At 36.6% G+C, this 16076-nt stretch overlaps 1 protein-coding gene across 2 annotated transcripts in view; it reads right to left on the minus strand.

The window, feature by feature from the left end:
• Positions 1 to 16076, minus strand: part of Phtf2 (putative homeodomain transcription factor 2) — a 109415-nt gene that overhangs the window by 34226 nt on the left and 59113 nt on the right. For both annotated transcript variants that reach the window (XM_090332909.1, XM_090332910.1), the window contains exons 7-8: positions 11738 to 11902; positions 10242 to 10428 (exon numbers count right to left, since the gene is read on the minus strand). In XM_090332909.1, coding sequence (XP_090189035.1) covers positions 10242 to 10428; positions 11738 to 11902 — 352 coding nt within the window. The remainder of the gene's footprint in view (positions 1 to 10241; positions 10429 to 11737; positions 11903 to 16076) is intronic.

A 16076-nucleotide genomic window follows, 5' to 3' on the forward strand; every position in this document is an offset into this window, starting at 1 on the left:
CCCAAGCACTGACCTTGGGCTTTCCTTAAGGCAGCACTCTACCACTTGAGCCATAGCAACATTTCTGGCTTTTCTATGTATGTGGTACTGAGGAATCAAACCTGAGTCTTTGTGCATGCTAGGCAAGCACTCTACCACTAGGCTAAACTCTCAGCCTATTGTATCTTCTTAATAGATGATTTCCTTTAAAAATATGTAGTGACTTTTGTCCCTCTAATTTTAGCTTGAAATCTGCTTTGTCATATATCAGTACTGACTCCTGCTCATTTTCTTTTTTTGCCAGTCCTGGGGTTTGAACTTAGGGCCTGGACACTGTCTTTTGGCTTTTCTCAAGGCTATTGCTCTATCACTTGAGCCATAGCACCACTTCGGGCTTTTCTATGGATATGGTACTGAGGAACTGAACCCAGGAATTTGTGCATGCTAGGCAAGTACTCTACCACTAGGCCAAACTACAGACCCCAATCGCTCATTTTCTGTTTTCTTAGAATAAATACTGTTTTCTACCCTTGCACTCTAGTCTTTCTTTGGTAAACAGCAAAGAGGTACATCTTGCTTAACTCAGTCAACCAGTATATAAGTTTTAATTGGAGTTAAGATTGTTTACATTTAGGGTTATGAATGAAAGGTATGTACTAACCTCTCCCTTTTTTTTTCTTTCCAGTTCTGGGCTTGAGCTCAGGGCCTGAGCACTGTCCTTGGACTTTCTCAAGGCTAGAGCTCTACCACTTGAGCCTCAGCACCACTTCCGGCTTTTTTCTATGTATGTGGTACCAAGGAATCAAACCCAGGTCTTCGTGCATGCTAAGCAACCACTTTAACCACTAGGTCAAACTCCCAGCCCCACCTCTCCTTTTTATATCTGGGAGATTACTTGCTTACTGAGTTCATAATATTTTCCCTATTTCTTATCTGCTTTATTTTTTCAGTGAGATTATTTTCCAAGATTTCAGGATAAAGTAGTCTTAGTTACCAGTTATTTTGTAGCAGAGCCTAAAATGTAACTGTTAATGCTCTCCTGGCCTAAAGTTCTGTTGAGAGATCTGCTGCTACTCTGATAGGTTTGCCTTTCTAAGTAACTTAGCATTTTTATAATCTTCAGGTTTTCTTTTATTTTGGTACTTTTGGCATTTTAACTATAACATGACAGAAAGGTTCTTTTATGGACATGTCTTTTTGAAGTTCTAAATACCTCATGTCCTTACATGCCCATTTCTTTCCTTAGGTTTCAAAAATGTTTTTATGCTATAATCTCATTAATGAGTTTTTTCTGCCTTTAGATTCAGTTCCCTTTATACTGTAGACTGGTGTATTTGATTGCTTTTCAAGAGATCCTACACGTTGTGGTCATGGGTTTTTTTTTTTTTTCTTTTCCTTTAGTACTACTAAAGGAAAAGTACTAACAATCCCTCAAGTCATTAATTATTCATGTTCCTTTTTTTGGTAGGATATGCTAGGATTTGAACTTAGTGTCCCATACTTGCTAGACAGGCACTCCAGCCATGACTCCAGTCCCCTCAATCTTTGATATTCTTTCTTCCTTCTCATCTATTGTTGATTCTTTCTATTAAGGTTTTTTTTTTTTTTTTCGAATTTGTGTTTCTCTGTGTGTATGCTGATATTGGGGCTTGAACTGAGTGCTCCATGCTTCTGACTTGCTTACTGACAGATGACACTATATCATTTGAGCCACATCTCTAATCTGGCATTTTTGTTGTTAAGTGGAGATGGAGTTTTAAACACTTTTGCTGCCTGGGTTGCCTTCGAATTACATCCATCAAACTTTAGCTATCTAACCAGAATTGTAAGTATAAGCCATAAGAGCCTAGCTTACCTGAGCTTTAAGTTTGATTTACTGAGTTGCTCATTTCTAAGATTTTCATGTTGTTATAATTTTTTCCAGACTATTTTTTTTAATTTCTCATTCAAGTTGTTGAGTTCCTTGTCCATATCCTTGTCCATGGTTTCAAATAGTCTGACATTTTTGCAATTTTAACATCTTTACATTCAGTAATTGAAGAATTTCAAACTTTGGAAGAATAATATTGACTTTTTCACACTTCTAAGTTGAAATTTGTAAATTTATTGGGAAAGATATTCTTTCCAATTTTATTTGGGGATCATTTAATGAGCAGCCTCCTTTTGAGGGGATTCAATCCATAGAACCACTCAAGAGAAGAGGAATACACTGAATTATCATTCAATGCAATAGTAACTTTGGCTTTTTCTCCCACACCAGATTTGGAGCTGTGAGCTATTTCTTATTCATTTCTTTTTAGCCTTACTGTTTCTCAGTGCTTTTTTCTACTTATCTTTCTGAATTATGGAACTAGCTATCCCAACAGAATGAGTGAAGATTTCTCACCCAAGCCACCCCAAGGTTCTCTCAAGTGTACAGGGTTTGTGATCTCTAGCAAGTCCAGGTTGTGTGTGATGCCAGGACTGCCAATATTTGTCCAGGCCTGCGGCTGTTTCATGGATGGCCCAGGTCATCAGCACTGAAAACATCATCTTTCATCAAATGCTTGTCAGAGGCCATTACTGACTAATGGGCACCCACCATGTGCCATGCCTCAGAGGGAAGGGTGCTATGTATATATTCCAACAACAGCCACTAAAACTTAGTGTCTGCATAGGCCTTGCTCCCTACTATAAGGGTAGGCACTCTTTGGAGACTGTAAGGCCTATGGTTTGGTCTGTTGATCTATTTTCCACCATTTTCCATATATCTGGGTCTCAGGGGTTGAGAGCTGGTACTGACTGGCAGCCATGCAGATGGGAGATGTAGAGATTGTTCCTACAGTGGCCCTAGACAGCTTCATTTCCAGGTCCTGATTGCCCAAAGAGGGGTAGTCAGAGGCATCACCTGCCTCACAGGACATATAGGATGTTGGATCACTGGAGGAGCGGGCCACCTACCTAGAACTGGGGTGGTCCCTGAGAGCTCAGATCTGCAGCCTCTGGGGACACATGATGGGGGCCTGGGACAGGTAGGGGATCTGACAGAGTACCTGCTGTGTCATCAGGGGACATGTGGCTTGGACTCAGCAAGGTGGCCCGCTTTGATATCACGGGTATGCCAAGGTGAATGGTGGTGTCTGAGTCCCCAGAACTGGGCTCTGCCATCTGGTGGTCAATACTTGTCACAGGCACTGTCAAGAACCAGAGAAGGTCCTCCACTGTTGCTGTGTCACACAGGATAGCCAGCCTCTGTCGTCAGTTACGCCACCATCCTCTGACATTCTCTGTCTCTGTCTCTATATGTATGTCTCTCTCTGTCTTTAACTTGCTAGGAAGAATAAAATCAGACTCTGTTTTCTAGCTGTCTTGAATGACTACATTCTCTTTTTTAAAATTTATTGCCAGGACAGTTACATTCGTCAGATAATGGGTACAAATTTGTAAGCTACTCTTCTACAACATTTGTGTTTATAAAAGAACTTGAAATTTGAAAGTTATCCTTCACAAATGTCTTTAGTATGTTTATTTTTCTTTTTCCAGAGCAATAGTACCAATAATATCCCTTGAGCAAGAAGATGGCTAAATAGAGGTCCCTTCAGAAAGAATAATCAAGACAAAGAAAAAGACAGCAGGTTTTTTTTTTTTTCCTGGAGTTTCTGAAACAGTTTTGGACTACATTGAAAGTGTGACAGAGAAAACACAGAGCATAGAGCTAACCCATGACCTTATAAGAAAGAGCGCTAAACACAGAACATCTGCCCTTTTGTCTCTCAAGATAAACTCTGAACCGAGAGGGACTTTGCTGTACAGGCAAAAGTATATTCTCAAAAGTCTCTACTCATACCTCAAATACCTAAAGTATTTGCTTCTGGAGAGGCCTACAGCCTTCAAAGGGGCTGAATAAGGTTAAGTAGAAAAGGGTATATAAGGATGTATCTCAGGCTACAATTCCTGAGGAATAAAGTCTGGCTCAAGTGTGATGCCCAACCCCCTAGCATCCAGGTTCTTGCTACCCAGATCCAGCTCTATCTTGAGACTTTGTTCACACTCCTACAGTCCCAGAACACATTTAGATCTTCACATGTATATCTTGCTGTCCCCAAAGCAGTTGTATAGCTTAAGTCACACATCCCAGCCTCCGAGAAACAACACACAACCAACATTGTGTAGCTCAATCCATCAAGGCTCTCAGGCAGCAGAAGGAATTCATCACATAACTTTAGTTCAAGGAAGCAGCAACATAATTCTGCCTTCAACCATGGGAAGCAGGTAAGAAACCCTGCCCATCTACTGAACACCACCAAGAAGCTGCCAGGTGGCCTTAAGCTGGACAGGTTAGTCCCTAGAGGATCAACAAAGCCATCCACAGCCCTCAGAGACTGAGAAGCCTACATGGGTCCAAACACACTGACAGGTACTCACTCTATCAATAGAAGTACTCACTCCATTCCTCTCCACTCCAGATATTGATGGTGTTCATTACAGCTTGAAGAAGCTGCATGGAGACTACATGAAAACACATACCTGAAACCAGTATAAACACAGCTTATCCAACTAACATCCATACAAGGTAAAAGACTTTTATTATAAAAGCCCCCTTATAGGGGCCAGGAGTTTGGCCTAGTGGTAGAGTGCTTGCCTAGCATGCACAAAGACCCAGGTTCGATTCCTCGGTACCACATACATAGAAAAAAAAGTCAGAAATGGTGCTGAGGCTCAAGTGGTAGAGCTCTAGCCTTGAGAAAGTCCAAGGACAGTGCTCAGGCCCTGAGCTCAAGCCCAGGACTGGCAAAAAAAAAAAAAAAAGAAAAGCCTCCTTATAAAACCAGCAACAGACTTACCAGGTAACCAATATCAATGTAGGGACACAGACCAATAAAAAAAAAAAAATAAGGAAGCTTCTGAAGGAAACAAGAACTCTCTACAACAAACCTAAAAAAATCCAACATGAAACTGCATGAAAAAAGAATTCAAAATGATTTTAAGTAAATGCAATACATTACATATAGAAAAAATTCCATCAAATGCCATATAATTCATGATTAAAAAAAAAAACAAAAATTCAGCAAATAAAGTTCATGTAAAAATAAAACCAAATAATCTTAAGAACTCAATAAAATGAAAATACAGAAGAAACCTCCCTCCCAAAAAAACCCAGACCAACTAAAGCAAGAATCTCTAAGCTTGAAAACATGTCTTCTGGAATAATATAGTCAGACAAAAATAAACAAAGCCAAAAACAAATCACTTAAAAGAATGATGAAAGCCTATGAGAATTAGTGTATACCATTAATAAAAACAACTTTTACTTTATGAGTTTCAGAAGCAAAAGTAATGAGGAAAAAGCACAGAAAAAAACCTGTTAAAATAAATACTGAAAATGTTTCAAATCCTGTACAATATACAGACCCAGGCTCAGGAAGATTAAACACACTCTAACAGATTCAACCCCTCCCCCAAAAAATATTAGAGTAAAAAATGAAGAATATATAAAAATCTAACTTCAACCTTCTCAGCAGAAACCTTATAAGCCAGGAGCAATGACATTTTCCAAGTCCTGAAAGGAAAAAAAGAAAAGAAACTGCCAGCAAAAGCTATCCTCCAAAAATAAATCATTCCAAGACAGGCAAAAACTTAATGGAATGCATTACCACTAGAGTCCTACACTAGAAGCAAAATGACAATAACTATCATCATGAAAACAGATAAAAGTACAAACACATTATGAAAACAGACACATAAAAGAGAAAGACAATAGAATTAAACTTTAACAATACAAAAAACCTTCTATAAACCCCAAACATAAGTAGGTGAAGAAAGGAACAAAGCATATAAATTAAATCTCCCATTTAAAAGACAGATTGGCTCAACAGATTAAAAGCAAAGGACACTCAAAGACAAGGGACCTCCAATGAATTCATTTCACAGTAGGAAGTAAAGATACACATAGATGGAAATGAATAGAAAAAGATATACCATGCAAATGGAAAACAAAGTGAGCAGTAATCACTATACTTATCAAAGCAGACTTGGAAAGTCAAAAGTATTAAAAAAAGAGATAAAAGCAATCATTATAAAATGATGATAGAATAGGTTCAGCAAGAAAAAATAACAACTGTAGATAGAAATGTAACCAATAATGAAGCAACCAGTTACATGAATCATTCACTATTATATTTAAAACTAGACAGATTCTAAAACAATAGCACCTACAGACCTTTCAGTAACAGATATACTACCACATAAGAAACTATAAGGACATTTATAGCCCATTTCATTCAACATACACAGAGTACATATTCTCATTAGCATGTACAACGTTCTTTAAGGCAGAACATATGTTAGGCCACAAAACCAATCTCAACAATTTAAATGAAACCATGACATGTATGTTATTTAACCACAATGAAATAAAACTAGGTATTAGCACATCAGAAACCATAAGTTCCTAATATCCATATCACACTGAGTTAACAGTAGATCAATGCAGTTTCAAAATATCAATGTCATTCATTCTCCATACAACTAGAAAAATTACTCCTAAAATCTATAGGGAAGCACAAAGATTTAGTCTCTTTGCTAAATTTAGATGTTGGAAAAACTAGACACCCAAATGGTATGTTTATATGTGATACCCTCTTATCATATATAAAAATCAACTGAAAATATCAAGGACTTATAATGTAAGATTCGAAACTTCAGAACTAGCCAGAGCTGCTGGCTCATGCTTATAATCCTAGCTACACAAGAGGCTGAAATCCAAAGACTCAAGATTCAAAGCCAGCCCTGGCGGAAAAGCCCAAAAGATTCCATCTTCAATCAACCAACAAAATGCCAGACTGGAGGCATGGCTCAAGTGGTAGTGCCCCAGTCGTGTACTCGAGCCAAGCAAGAGCTTGAAGCCCTAAATTCAAACCCCAGTACCACAACTATAAAACTACTAATCTACAAAGCAAGTCTGGGCAGAAAAGTCCCTATGAGACTCATCTCTAATGCACTACTCAAAAACGCTGAAAGTGGCACTGTGACTCAAGTGGCAGAGTGCTAGATTTGAGCACAAAGAGCCTCAGGGACAGTGCCCAGGCCCCAAATTCAAGCTCCAGGACTGGCAAAACAAAAACAAAACAAAAACTACAAAACATCTGAAAAGAGAGAGAGAGAGAGAGAGACAGAGAGAGACAGAGAGAGAGGAGCCAGGTGCTTCTCAAGGTGGCTCATACCTGTAATCCTAGCTACTCAGGAGGCTGAGATTAGAGGACAGAGGTTCAAAGCCAGCAAGAAAAGTCCGTGAGACTCTTATCTCTAATCACCAGAAAACCAGAAGTGGCACTGTGGCTCAAGTAACAGAGAGCTAGCCTTGAGCTGAAGTTCAAGTCCTTCAACCAACAACAACAAAAAAAGAGGACATGCTTCAGAACATCATATGAGCAGACTTCTTTAATCCCAGGCAATAAAACTAATAACATTTGACAAAAAGAACTATATCAAACTAAGTTTCTGTACAGTAGAAGAAGCAGTTAAGCACAAATTATAGAATTTGAGAAAGAATTTTCAAAGTATACCAGCAAAAGCTAATATACAGAATATATGAGGAACTTAAAAAAATAACAACTCAAATCATCAATAAACCAAATAATCCAAATGAAAATAAATTCCATGAATAGATTTTTTCTCAGAAGATACAGAAAGATAAAACATACATGAATAGATGAAAAAAATGTTATCACTAATCATCAAGGAAATGTAAATGAAAGCCACAATGAGGTATATTTTCAAAAAGACAAAAAAATAAATGGTGGTATGAATGCAGGAAAAAAGCATTCTTGCACAGTGTTGGTAGAAATGTAAATTAACATAGTCAATTATAGAACAGTATAAATTTTAAAAAGAAAACTAGATGTATAAATGTCATATGATCTAGCATTTCTACTATTGGATATGGATATATATACACACAATATGTATCTATATACTATAAATACACTGAGTATGCATACAGAGAGAGAATATAAAGTTTTAGCAGTTTGCCCGGAGTTTGGCCTAGTGGTAGAGTGCTTGCCTAGCATGTGTTAAGACTCAGGTTCGATTCCTCAGTACCACATACACAAAAAAAAGCCAGAAGTGCTGCTGTGGGTCAAGTGGTAGAGCTCTGGCCTTGAGAAAACCCAAGGACAGTGCTCAGGCCCTGGAGTCAAGCATAGGATTGGCCAAAAAAAAAAGTTTTAGCAATTAGATTAGAGAAAAAAACTCTCATTTCCTATAGTACAGTATAATAACCTTGGCTAGTTGGGTACCAGTAGCTCAAACTATAATTTGAGTCAAAGCTATTGCATCCATGACTCTATATCCTATTAACCAGCAAAAATGACAAACTGGAGGGGAGTGATTCAAGTGGTAAAGTGTCATTTACAAGCAAAACTCCAAGTGGGAGCAAGAGTAATGGCCCATATATATATTTTAAAGATTACTATGGTTAAAATCAATTAATTGTTTCAAATTAGAAAATCAAAAATGAGATAACCAAGGGACAGCAAAAGAGATGAGAGATAACATAGTACCTTAAGGACAACAATCATTCATTATATGGCTTTTGTTTCTATATCCTAGAGGTCCTTTCATTTAGCGTCATACTATATGGCCTTATGTATCAAGGTTTTGCTCTATTGCAAATCTCTGCTAGGAGAGCCCAACGTTTCTACTGATTATGACAAATGAGGGAAACCATTGAGCTTAAGTTCCTTTGAGTCTGGCTTAATTCACTTAATATGATTTTTTCTTTTTTTTCATATATTTTTATTGTAATTAATAGAAGGGTTACATGATATTTGCCAGATAGATGGTGTATTAATTCCCATACATTGATTGTTACAGTATCTCACTTTGTTATCTGATATATCAGATATATTTGTATTTGGTTATTTGAAATTGGATAGGAAAGGGGGGAAAACAAGATGAGGGGTGGGGGTGGGGGAGGGAAATGGGGACCAAAACATGTGAAAGGGTATCAATGTATGTGAATTAATGCACCTTCTACCTGGCAAATATCATGTAACCCTTCTATTAATTACAATAAAAATATATGAAAAGAGAAAATCAAAAATGATGAAAGTCTGAGGTGACAGATATGCCATACCCTAATCACTACAAACTGAAATGTCAAACTATAACCCATAAATATAATAATTACCATGTGTTGGTTAAAATAAAAATGTATAGCCAGGCATGGTGGCTCCCATCTGTAATCCTAGCTGTTCAGGAGGCTGACATCTGAGGTTCAAAGTTCAAAGCCAGCCCGGGCACTAAAGTTCATGAGACTCTTCTCTCCAATTAACTGCCAGAAACCCAGAAGTGGCACTCTGGCTCAAGGGGTAGGGGAGTAGCCTTGAGCGGAAGAGCTCAGGGACAACACCCAAGCCCAGAGTGCAAGACCCACAATCAACAAAAATAAATAAAATTTTTATATCAATTATAAAACAAAACAAGATGTGCTGAACCAAAAGCAATAAATGTAGGAAAAACAGGATTATCTTCTGATATACTACATGAATAAAAGTCAGTGTTTTAGTCCAACCACTAGAAAAACTGATACTTTAGCTTAATCCAAATTATTATACACACAGAAATAAGGGATGAAACTCTTAAGATTCAACAAACACTAACTATAAAATATACAGTCCTGCCTGGTGCAGTGGCTCATGCCTATAATCCTAGCTACTCAGGAGGCGGAAATCTGAGGATCAAGGTTCAAAGCCAGCCTAGGCATAAAAGGACCTGAGACTCCAACTAACCCCTAGAAAATGGGAAATGGAGCTTAGCTCAAGGGTAGGGTGGTGGTAGCCTTGACCTGAAGAGCTCAAGGATACAGCCCAGGCCAAGTTCAAGCCCTATAACCCACAAAAAAGAATATATATATATATATACATATATATATGCATATTATATATATGCATATACATATACACAGTCCTTTAACATGGTAGAATAATTTCAGCCATCAATCAACTTAGAAGTCACCTACTTACTCTTGCAATCAAATTTAATCAGAATATTTATCTGATTTTTAGCCTCACTGAGTATTGCATAGTATATAAGAACTTTCCATAAGCAAGCTGACAATTATTTCATAGATCTAGACTTAACTGAAAGTAAAAGTTTGAAGATAAATGAATTATTTTAAAAAAAACTCTTAAAGTTCTGAGAAAACATGTAGTTAAAGGACATCTATAACTCCACATCACTAATGTAAAGCTACATAAACCTACTTTTAACATGGCACTTACTTTGCTGGGAATATTCCTAGAAGTTCCTGTGATCCAGATTGTCTCTTCTGGTTTAACAGTTTCACATGGAAGTTCATGGTTTTGCAGCCCATCTTCACTGCTTTTAACAGTCTTTTTCCCATCGAGGGATACATAGCCATTGTCAGTTTCAGTTGATTTATCAATTGAACTCTTTGCTTTCTTTGACCTAAAAAGTATGTGGAAGTAACTTGGCTTATTTTGAATAGGTTACTTCCAGAGACTGTGATCTGTTCATAATTACAATATGTTGTTATTTCTCAAATTTAATGGTCACCCTTATTTTTACAATAATTAAGAAATAGAGCATCAGATAAAATAAACATACAAATCAAGACCTAATTCAGCTTACTACAGATTTAAAAATCTTAAATTTTTTATCTTTAAGTAGTTATACAAAGGGGTATCAATTCAATATACCAATTTTTGAGTACTATATATCTGATCAATATTACTCTTCAGGTTTTGAGTTCTAGAAGACATAATCTAATTTATTTTGATTTTTAGGCAATCTATGATCAAAATTTGTATTTTTTATTATGATTACTAACATCTTGACCTTTTAAAAACTATCTTGGTAATTATCAGTATAAATTGTAATAGTGTTTTAACCTAGTTCAATACTCTATCCAAATACATTTTACTTTTAGCAAAATATGCACATGTACATATACATATATATATACACATATATTTACATATAGATACATTCTCTGATAAATTTGCATAATAAATGATAAACTTTATCATAACAGCATAACTACAAATTGATGAAACGATACCAGTAAAACAGGGAACAAAGTGTGTTAGAAAACAGGTTCTGTATTTCTTCTTGATTAATTTTGTATTGTCAGTTACATTTAGTACTTTGATAACTTTTTAATGGCTTTCTACTTTATTATTTGTATATATTAAATTACTAGTTTTATACTAATAATATAACCCTAAATATTCTGAACTAAGATAATAATATAATGCTGAGCTAGATTTAATCTACTTTTGAAGTTTATTACCCTATTGAAATGCCAGGAAATAAAAATGTAAGAGAGCCTACTGTACAAAATAATTTCACACTAAGTTATAATTTGATAGCTCAGGAAGAGACTTAGAAGAAAAACATTTAATACAATTTACATGCCATATTAAAGATAATTTTCATCTATAATACTCAAAAAAGTAAATCAACTAGTCAATTGAAGTAAATTAGTACTTGAGAAATGTAAACGAAAACAAAATCAAGAAATCTGAACTATATTTTGCTAGCATATACTCATTCAGATACAGATGTACTTACACATAACCTAAAATAAAACTTTATAGTCTATCCATTATCTGGAGCATTATAATCTGTCAAAACAAAACCCATACACACTACTGCTAACCTATTTTGATAATTAAATATTGGTTATCTGAGACTGAAATGCCAGAGAAGGAATAGTGCATCTTTATGTCATATGAAGTCATGAATAAATACAAACCCTGATAAAAAGAAAGCAGCATGCCAGAGATCTCTGAAGACAGTGCCAACAGTGTATGGGGTGTTCGTACTGTGACTCTGAACTGCTTCTTCCTGGGTGTTATCTGTGGTACTAGAACCATCTCCTTCCCTATGGACTTCCAGATGGGCTGCTTTTCTTAATTTCCTTAATCAAAAAAGATTGAGTAGAAAAACCTTTAAAATTTTAATGACCATTTTCTTGGAGGTATACTCAATATTTTATAAAACATACAAATAAGAAACTTAGTACAATGTTATTTCTTTTCCCCCCCTTATGGTTAATCGCATGTGGTTACTGTATCTGACTTCGTTACCTGGTATATTATATATATTTATTTTTTCATTAGAAATAGGAAAAGGAACAGGGGAAAACAAGATGACTGTGAGGGGGTGGGGGAGGGAAAGGGGGACAAAAACATTAGAAGGGGTATCAATATGCAAGAAGTAATGCACCCACTACCTGATGAACGTAACTGTAACCCCTTTGTACATTTCCCCAATTATTAAATTTTAAAAAAACTTAGTACAAAATTAAACTCAAATTTATTGCATATATTTAAAGTCAAACTTTATCATGTATATTCAAGACCAATTTCTATGACAATAAGACCTTGCTCATTGCTCATACTGCAGGTCAAAGGACAGAAAATTAAAAGGATCATACCAGAAAGCGACTTACAAAAAGATTTCTACCCTACTTGAATGTCACTTATGTACGGTTGAAAAAAGTAAGAAAATTTAGATTGGAGAGAATTATCACCTAATTAATCAGCAAAAAATATTCATTTATTTTAAATATCAAAACTGCAAAGCTGAAAATGTCACAATCTTAGCAATATCCAAAAGAGTTGTTGCAATTGGGCTTTATGGGCCACTGAGACTTATCACAGCTTCATATAGCATTAATAGAGATCTCTTGGTTCCATGCTCTCTCCCCCACCCCAGGACTTTTACTTTTGCCAAGGCATTATAGAATACAAGATTATATTAGTAAGAACTATTAGAAATTACAGCTAATACTTTAAAATGAGTTTTGTTTTATTTTTTTGGTCGGGAGTAGAGCTTGAAGCCTGGGCACTTTCCCCAAGCCCTTCAACTTAAGGCTAGCACTCTATCACTTGAGCCACATCACCCCTTCCAGTTTTCTGGTGGTTATTTGGAGATAAGAGTCATGGATTTTCGTGCCTAGGCTGGCTTTGAGCCATGATCCTCAGATCTCAACCTCTTCAGTAGCTAGGATTACAGGTGTGAACCACCAAGGCTTGGCTTAAAATAAGTTTTGATGCTTAACCAGTTCTGCCAGCACCACTTGTTGAAGAGGCTATCTTTCTTCCATTCTGTTTTTTTGGCTCCCTTGTCGAAGATTAGGTAGCCATAGGTCTGTGGTTTAATATCTGGGTCTTCAGTTCTATTCCATTGGTCTTCAGGTCTGTTCTTATGTCAGTACCAAGCTGTTTTGATAATTACAGCTCTGTAATAGAGTCTAAAGTTTGGTATTGAAATTCCTCCTGTGCTGTTCTTTCTGCTAAGAAGTGTTTTTGCTATATGGGGTCTTTTATTATTCCATATGAAATTTTGGATCGCCTCTTCTATTTCTTTAAAAAATGACATTGGGATATTGATGGGTATTGTGTTGAATTTGTAGATAGCCCTTGGCAAGACTGTCATTTTCACGATGTTGATTCTTCCAATCCAGGAGCATGGGAGGTTTTTCTATTTCCTCAGTTCTGCTTTAATTTCCTTTTTCAGGATTTTTAAGTTTTCGTCCAAAAGGTCCTTTACATTCTTAGTTAAGGTAATTCCTAGGTAATTTATTTTCTTTGAGGCTATTGCAAAAGGAGTTGCTTTCCTGATTGTTGCCTCATTCCTCTCACTGTTGCATAGAGGAAGGCAGTTGATTTTTGAGGGTTAATTTTATACCTTCCAAAGTTTTGAATCAGCTCAATGAGCTTGGGAGTAGAGTCTATAGGATTCTTTAAATACAGAATCATGTCATCTGCAAAGAGGGAAAGTTTTACTTCCTCTTTCCCTATTTGGATCCCCTTTACGCTTGCTTCTTGCCTTATTGCACTGGCTAGGAATTCGGTAAAAGCCGACACACTGAAAGCTTTACAAGAAGCAATGGGAGATACACTAGGCCTCCTTGGCACAGGTCAAAACTTTCTTAATAAGGACCAAGAATCACAACAAATCAGAGACAGGCTAGATAAGTGGGACTGCATTAAACTGCAGAGCTTTTATATGGCAAAGGACATAGCCAGTAAATTAGGAAGCCTACAGAGTGGGAGATCTTCACCAACCATACAATGGACAAAGGCCTCATATCTAAAATATATCAACAGCTCAAAAAATTGAATCACTCCAAAACTAATCTCCAAAGTAACAACCATCCCATTAAAAGATGGGCCAAAGACTTAAAGAGAGTCTTCTCTGAAGAAGAAACAAAAATGGCCTATAGACACATGAAGAAATACTCAACATCTCTGGTCATAAAAGAAATGCAAATCAAAACAACTCTAAGATTCCACCTCACTCCAGTTAGAATGGCCAGGATCAAGAAAACTAATAACAACAGACGCTGGAGGGGATGTGGCCAGGAGGGATCACTAACTACTACACTGTTGGTGGGAGTGCAAACTCGTTCAACCACTATGGAAAGCAGTATGGCAGTTCCTCAGAAGACTAAACATAGAGCTCCCCTATGACCCAGCAATTCTACTACTTGGCATTTACCCAATCATCCAGAAAGAAGGACATACTAAATCCACTAGCACAACAATGTTCAACGCAGCACTACTTATCATAGCAAAGATATGGAACCAACGTAGATGTCCCTCAGGTGATGAGTGGAACAACAAGATGTGGTATTTGTACACAATGGAATTCTATACTGCTGTCAGAAAGAACAGCATCACCCCATTTGTAAGGAAATGGAAAGACTTAGAAAAAATCATTAAGTGAAGTAAGCTAGATTCAAAGGATCATAGGCTCAATGGTTTTCCTCATTTGTCATAATCAGTAGAAACCTTATGCTCTCCTAGCAGAGATTTACAAAAGAACAAAACCTAGATACATAAGGCCATATGGGATGAGGCTAAATGAAAGGATCTCTAGGATATAGAAACAAAAGCCATATAATGAGTGATTTTTGTCCTTAATTTACTATGTTATCGCTCATCTCTTTTGCTGTTCCTTGGTATATCTTATATTGTTATAGTATTTCACCTGGTCATCTGATACATTGTATATATGTGTATTTGGTTATTTGAAATTGGATAGGGAAGGGGAGAAAACAAGATGAGAGGAGGGGATGGGGGGAGGGAAATAGGGACCAAAACATGAGAAAGGGTATCAGTGTATGTGAGGTAATACACCTTCTATCTGGCAAATATCATGTAACCCTTCTATTACAATAAAAAATATATGAAAAAAATAAGTTTTGAAAAGAAAAACAAAGAAACAAAAAATGTCATAGGTATAGTCTCAAAATAGTCTTGAAGCAAATACAGAAAATAATGCTACATTGAACATCTTTGTGCTAGTAAGTGTAGTATGTATGCCCTTGTTTCTGGACATTTGGGTAAATGCTCAGGATTGGGAATGCTGGGTCATAGGGGAGCTCTATGTCTAATCTTTTGAGGAACCTCTATACTGCTTTCCAGAGTGGTTGAACAAATTTTTACTCCCATCAAGAGTATAGTAGTATTCCCTTTGGGCTACATCCTCGCCAGCATCCGTTATTATTAGATTTCTTGATAATGGCCATTCTAACTGGGGTGCGATATTTTCTTTTATAGTCATAAATGTTGAACATTTCTTCATGTGCCTACTGGCCATTCTTATTTCCCCTTCAGAGAAGTCTCTACTTAAGTCTAGCATTTGTTAATAGGGTGGTTGTTTCTTTTGAGGATTTGTCTTTGGAGCATTTAGTTTTTTTAGCTCTAAGTCTATTTTCGATATGAGGCTCTTGTCTGCTGTACGGCTAGTGAAGATCTTCTCCCAATCTATGGGCTTTCTATACAACCCAGATGCCCCTCAGTAGATGAATGGATCAAGAAAATGTGACACACACACACACAAATGGAGTTCTTTGACATGAGAAGGGGTATCAATGTGTGTGAAGTAATGTACCTTCTCTCTGTCAAATATAACTATAATCCCTCTATTAATTACAATAAAAATGGTAAAAAAAACTTTAAAGGATCATTCTAACAAATAAAAAAAAAATGGAGTTCTTTGACACTGCCCCATTCATAAGGAAATGGAAAGACCTAAAAAAAAATCCTATTAAGTAAAGCAGGCCAGGCCCAAAGCAATGT

This window comes from Megascapheus bottae, chromosome 5 (genome assembly GCF_031878675.1).
Source record: "Megascapheus bottae isolate mThoBot1 chromosome 5, mThoBot2.hap1, whole genome shotgun sequence".
Classification (NCBI taxonomy): domain Eukaryota; kingdom Metazoa; phylum Chordata; class Mammalia; order Rodentia; family Geomyidae; genus Megascapheus; species Megascapheus bottae.